At 48.6% G+C, this 6,166-nt stretch overlaps 1 protein-coding gene across 2 annotated transcripts; it reads right to left on the minus strand.

Moving 5' to 3' along the window:
• Positions 1 to 1,040: 1,040 nt before the first annotated feature.
• LOC134501987 (probable N-acetyltransferase camello) lies at positions 1,041 to 5,432 on the minus strand. Of its 2 annotated transcripts, none has more exons than XM_063310052.1 (2): positions 5,146 to 5,432; positions 1,041 to 4,143 (listed from the first exon to the last, which is right to left on the minus strand). In XM_063310052.1, the coding sequence occupies exon 2, from the start codon at positions 4,090 to 4,092 to the stop codon at positions 3,427 to 3,429; it is 666 nt and encodes a 221-aa protein (XP_063166122.1). In that variant the 5' UTR covers positions 4,093 to 4,143; positions 5,146 to 5,432; the 3' UTR covers positions 1,041 to 3,426. The 2 variants fall into 2 exon arrangements, with proteins under 2 accessions (XP_063166122.1, XP_063166121.1); XM_063310051.1 differs by lacking the exon at positions 5,146 to 5,432 and adding an exon at positions 4,814 to 5,139.
• Positions 5,433 to 6,166: the final 734 nt, after the last annotated feature.

Consider the following 6,166-nt stretch of genomic DNA (forward strand, 5'->3'; position numbering starts at 1 on the left):
ACCTGCTTAGCTTGTGGAAGGGCTCAGCTCGAATCCAAGTAAAACTGCCATACCAGGAAAGACATTACAGGTAGTCCTTGGTTAACGACCACTTGTTCAGCGACCCATCAAAGTCCTCAAAGTCCCAGCTGTCGCACCACCCCTGCAGTCATGGGATCACGATCCAGGCACTTGGCAACTGGCTAATGTTATGACCTCAGGATAAAAAGACCCCTCTACAGGTTCATCTGTGTAATTTTTTAATCTTTACCCCACTCTTTCTTCCCGCTATTCTTGTTCACAAAGGGGTGCAAACTAGTGAAATTGTAATATAAGATTTGTTCCCCAGGTTTTGGCTTGTAGTACAGGCCTGTAGCATTTGTTCTACCATGAAAGAAGGGTCTCGTGAGTTCAAAGGAGTTGGGAGCTCCTTCTCAATTAGAAAGTGCTTCGAAGAAATGTCGGTTGCCAGCATGGCATCCCATTCGTGTTCCCGGATGCTGCACACAGCATAACCCCGTGGTGAGATGGATTCCAAGGCAGATGCTTGAGCCTTCCTCCTGACTGTGCTGGTGGAGTACAGAGGAAGAGCTGTTCAAGCAGATCCACGTAACACTAAACCATGGTTTCACTACGGGTGAACTCACTTATTCACTGTGGAGATGAGATGCTCATTCACACATTCATTAGCATTAAGTTAAACATCAGCATTTGCATTATGATATCCAGGAGAGGAGCAGAAAGGATGCTCCGAAAAGGCTTCTGTCTCTAGCGGTTAAGGTGCTCGGCTGGAAACCAGGAGACTGAGAGTTCTAGTCCCGCCTTAGGCATGGAAGCCGGCTGGGTGACCTTGGGCCAGTCCCTCTCTCTCTCAGCCCAAACCACCTCACAGGGTTGTTGTTGTGGGGAAAAGAGGAGGAGGAAGGAGTGTTAGGTATGTTCGCCACCTTGAGTGATCTATAAAAACAATAAAGGCGGGATAAAAATTAAATAAAAAATAAAAAATCACCGTGCTGGATCTCAGAATGTCGTAACATAAACAACTATCAGGACTAGCAATATTTCAGGAAAGAATGATCAACTTTATTTCCCCACACGGCACGACACCAATGCACAAACTAACAGGACAACAGGGTCACTGCTCACCCAGCAAGACAGGCACAAAGATTCGAAGGTAAATGGGCCCAATCCATTCAAAATAGCAGCACCCCATCGCCCAACCATCAAAAATTCTTCAACTGTTTGAGGTTGCTTTTTTAAAATTTCCTAAAGCAGGCATCATCTTCACACATGTTCCTTCCTACTCAGAAATTGGGCAGGGAGCAACGGCTTGACTGCCATCTTCCCGGTACCAAAATGTCCTTTTGGATCAGCCCAAAGGCCTCTCTCGTCCAGCCCCATTTCCAAGCCAACTCATCTTGTGCAAGTAAATTCCGTATTTTTAGTAGATACTGTAGAAATACTTTTTTGTCATCCTAAATCTCAGACCTTAATTTCACCAGACAGTAAGCAGTTCCAGGAATCACCTCCTGAATTCCACTTTCTTTGCATCACGGACAACCAAGTGTCTGTCCTTACACCCTACTTTTTTCCTAACTAAAAAAACCCTCAAACCCAGTCCTGGGCTTTCTAACTTTTCCTAAAAATGGAGTGTGATAACTCCCTTCCGGCATGATGCAACAGTGTCCCCAAAGCATCCAGTTGGTTTACCCAATACTGAAAGGCCTGAACAAATGAAATTCAGCTTTTGTTTCCCCAAAAGTCCTCTCTGACGTAATCCCATTTATTCAGTGGCACCACTGGAGGAAAACAAGGCTGCATTTTTATCATTCCACCTGAATGAAGCTTAAGTTAGCCACTAGATAATTTCCAATTTGCTGGCAAGGTCTGAACCTCAGAGAGGCAGCACTTTTCTTGATTGTGGAAATCAACAGCCTGACCGTTCAAAGAAGCTGGCTTTCACTTACATCCCACAGTCTATAAAACAGATGATACTGTCAATGGGGGAGGGAAAGATGAACAGCAGGGAGGGCCCACCTACCAACACCCAGGCAGAAGGCCCAGATGATCTCTCTCCAAACATCCTCTCCAGTGAACCTTGGCCGTGCACTGAAAGCTAAAAGCTGGTAAAAAGTAACTTTAGGTAGACAGGCTGTATTGATTTTACCAGGATTTTGTTGCCTCCCCCCCCCCCCTATATTTTCAAATTTCAGAATAAATTCCTTTTTAAATCTTGTCCTTAAAGCTAAGCATCCCTAGCTGGACAGATTACAGAGCATCAGTAAGTTCATCCTGATGGTTGATGGCAGACTCCACAAGAAACTCCAAAACAGGATCTCTTGGGAAACGGAGGTCGGCCAGTGAAGCTTTAAATTATCTCCTCTCTTGCTTCTCCACCTTCAATTATTTTTTTGGGGGGGTTGGGGGTGGAATGGGAGAGCTGAGGAAATGGCTGATTCAAATGACCAAGGGGTTAAGATACCTCCCTTACAAAACAGGGATTAAAGGTTTGGGGCTTGTTCATATGGAGAAAAACACCTTGTGGGGGCATTTTCCTGTAGAAATTCATTCTTGCTCCTTCACGTACACCATCCACCCATACTTTGAAGAGCAGATCGACGTAAGAGAAACAATTTCTGCCCCCTAATCTGGGGAAACAAGAAACACGATTCCTCAGGTCAAAACACGGCTCCAGGGCAGCCTTTCCCAGCCTGTCACCTCCTAGGTGCGCGGGGGCTGGGAATTCAAGGAGCTGAAATCCATCACATCGGGAAGCTCCTCCAAGTTGCCCACTATACTTATTTGGGGGTCAGGACAAACGCTGTAGTAATGGGGTTGCACTGCAGGAGTTCCCACTGTGAGAAACGAGCCTCAGACCAGGAAAGAGAGACCGCATTTCTCTTGTGTGCAAGTCAACAGAACGCAAGGTGCTGCGCACCCTGGGAAAAAGCGAGACGACGACGCTGTGTCAACGTGATGGGGCGGAAGACACCGTTTCTGCCAAGTCAAGCACAGGAGGGAAAAGAGCCCCCTTAACGAGAATAGCCAACAGTCTTTTCTGGCACGCGGGTGCAGTCAGTTGCCACGCGAATGGCTCTCTAAAAAAGGACCGCTTGCGCGTGACTTTAGGACTGCTGACACCTAGGCCACGGGAAAGAGGGCTGACGGAAAACGACTCTTTTTCTGCAAAGGAAAATGTGTAATTCCCTTTCTCTTGCGAAGACGGTGTGAGGAAACAGGGCATGCTCCTTCCCACGTTGCCGGAACTCTGGGAGGCCAGGAAAGTCCTCCTGCAGCAACTTGAAAACCTCCAGAAGGGGAGACACACCTTTTTGCAGTGTCAAATCTAACCGCTTCCCCTGCCCTTCATCGGCATCACCTGGTGCCCCGGGGTCAGGAGGCAGCAATGGGATGCCAGTTGCCAGAGACAATCCTTCAGCCGTTTCCTCAGTCTGCGCTGGGAATGTCATAGCGATACTTGGAAACAGTGCAGTTGGCCAGCCTGCCATAGACGGTGGGTAGGACGTAGTGGTTGTACTTGTGGAAGCCGACCCCCTCGTACATCGCACGGGCTTCATGCTGGACCATGAGGGTGTTCAGCGCCACGGAACGGTAGCCATGCTGCTGGGCAAAGCCGAGCACGGTCTTGCAGAGAGCCTTGGCAATGCCCAGACCCCGATAGTCCTTCCGAACAGACATGCGTTTCAGCATGAGCTCCCTGTGCTGCTCTTCAGAGGGCCTGGCACCGACAGTAGCCACCACGCACTCATCCGCCTCAGCTACCCAAAAGCAAGAGCCTTTGTCTCCCAGGTAGGTGGCCTGGATGTCCAGCAGGTCCTCCTGCAGGCAGTGGTCGATGTACAGAGACCAGAAGTAGCCCAGCAGTTGCCGGCCCACGGCTAACAGCAGGGTGACAGCGAGGATGGGCAGGAGCAAGGATTTGGAGCTGGTGAGCAAGAGGCTGAAGGTGCAGGTGAGGACCAGAATCACCCAAGGCTGCTTCAGCATGTGTATGCACAGGGTGGGCACGTACTCACTCATCCCCGTGGCAAACAACTCACGCACTGTCTCGTAGTCCCCGGGACGGTATTCGCGGATGTGGTAAGTCACCATGGTGCGCCGGGCGGGGGTGGGTAAAGAGCAACAGGGAGGATCCTGAAACCCCTTGACAAAAACCAAAACAAAGGAGGTCATTAATGGAGAAGAAACTGAAGCGTCTCTTGCTTGCGAGCAACCCAAGCCACCAAGAATTTTGCAGGGCAGCTATCGGCTACTGCCGACCCCTCCCCGGTGCTGCCAGATAGATGGGTGGTATTTGGGCTAGGTTTGGTATTTGTGGTCAGCTACACTCTGAAACGGGGGGAGGAACTGTCTTGTCTTCAAAATCAGATTCATTTCTTTGGAAGTTCTGAAGGTATCAGTGACGATTCAGGGAAAAGGCCACAGTCTGAGTAGATCGCATTTGCCAGTTCCTCATTGGTGCCTGCACCTTCTCTGATGAATGTCAAGTCTCCCAGCCCTCCAAATTAATTATTTTCCCTTTGCAAGTCCTGTCTCAATTCTTCGCAGCTACTCTCAGGATCAGCCAACGGAATTAAGGAGGCTGTGGGAAACCGCCAGGCATCCCTTGCCCTAAGCAGTGGAGGCACAGGTGTGGTTGCCGAGTAACCAACCAATTTTCCCCATCAGTACCCTCTTAAGACGAGAAACTGGTTCCCAAAAAACCAGTAAGCTAGTCGGCAGCTAGGCAAACCAGGCTTGGCCCAAATGTCACCAATTGCCATGAGCAGGATTTTGAGATGCTGCCAGACTCCTCCCAAGTCAACAGACTCACCAGGAGTGGGCAAAAAATCCACTTCTGGGATGGAAGCTTCCTCCACAGTTAAGTGCCTGTGTGTATTTCTCTCTCCAGGGTTGAGGTAGAGGAATGTGTGTGCAAACTATCTTCTTTGCTCATTGTGGCCCAACCGAAGCCACAAAAGGCATCATGTGATGCTGTACCACCTCCTGTAATCCTCACCCCTTAAACCTACTGTCCCTTCCCAAGCTGATGGGGCTCCCTCAGACTCAGAATTTGCTTCTTCTGTTCACACACAAGTATCTTTTGGGACGTTGGGAGGAAAGAAAGGCAAGAATTAGTGGAATATTTCTTACATCCATGCTCACAAACTATTTCCAAAGAGAGACCCGAAGGCTTACTCTTAGTCACAGAGGAAGACCGCAAACGTCATGAAGCTGCAGTAAATTATTACTTATTTCACTGTTATTCTATTTTACTGACAGGGAGGTGGAGGAAAAGAGAACAGTTTGTGGCATTTTCAGCTTCAGGTGTCAACCCTGGATGTTATAAATTTGTGCAGTGAGCTAAGTTTGGAAGGATTGTGTTTGAAGTTGGGATGTGTGGAAGGCCCAGAATGGAAAATGCTCAGGGGAGCAGGAGGCGAAGCTAACCGGGGCAGCTGCCAGGGCTGAGGGCACAGTCAGCTGGCAGAGCTAGAAGAGAGGAATTGCCAGCATGGAAATGGATTTAGGAGATGGGCACTATTGGCATCCACAGTTTCTCTGTGAAAGCTTCTACTCTAACTTCAGATGCCCTACAATAAAATAGATAAAACGCATATAAAAAATAAGGATCGTAAAAAACCACCATTAACATAACCAGGAGAAAGACTCCGTCCCGCACCTGGTGCCCCAGGCTCAGACACAAAGCCAAGTTTTCACGGCCTTACAAAAGGCCAGCAGGGTTGGGGCTAACCTGATTGCAGACGACGACATACTTGGCTGACTGATAATGGGAATTGCAGGCCTACAGATATGACGGTTAAGAGACCGGGGAAAGGAGAATGGCCACCTTGAGTCAGGATGATGGGAACTGTAGTCTGACATGGTTGGAGAGCCAGGCTAGGGAAAACTGGAAGGCGTCTGTAAGCTGTGCAGGGGATGAGAATTGCAGTCTTACAGATTTGGAGATCCACAGTAGGAAAAGAGCATTCATTCATTCATTCATTCACTCAATCAATCAATCAGTTTTGAGGTCAGTATGACTCTGGTGGCTTACAAATAAAAACATGAAAAGAAAACAAAGCATATGAAGGAAAAAGCAGACAACCAAAAAGGCCAGACAGCAGACGCCCCACCCCAAGAACACCCAAAGGGACTCAACCACCACCCTAACAGTAATGCCTGT

This window comes from Candoia aspera, chromosome 8, assembly GCF_035149785.1.
Source record: "Candoia aspera isolate rCanAsp1 chromosome 8, rCanAsp1.hap2, whole genome shotgun sequence".
Classification (NCBI taxonomy): Eukaryota; Metazoa; Chordata; class Lepidosauria; order Squamata; family Boidae; genus Candoia; species Candoia aspera.

Excerpts from the sequence above, each read along its gene's own strand:
- LOC134501987 (XM_063310052.1), bottom strand. The coding sequence starts at position 4,092 with ATGGTGACTTACCACATCCGCGAATACCGTCCCGGGGACTACGAGACA.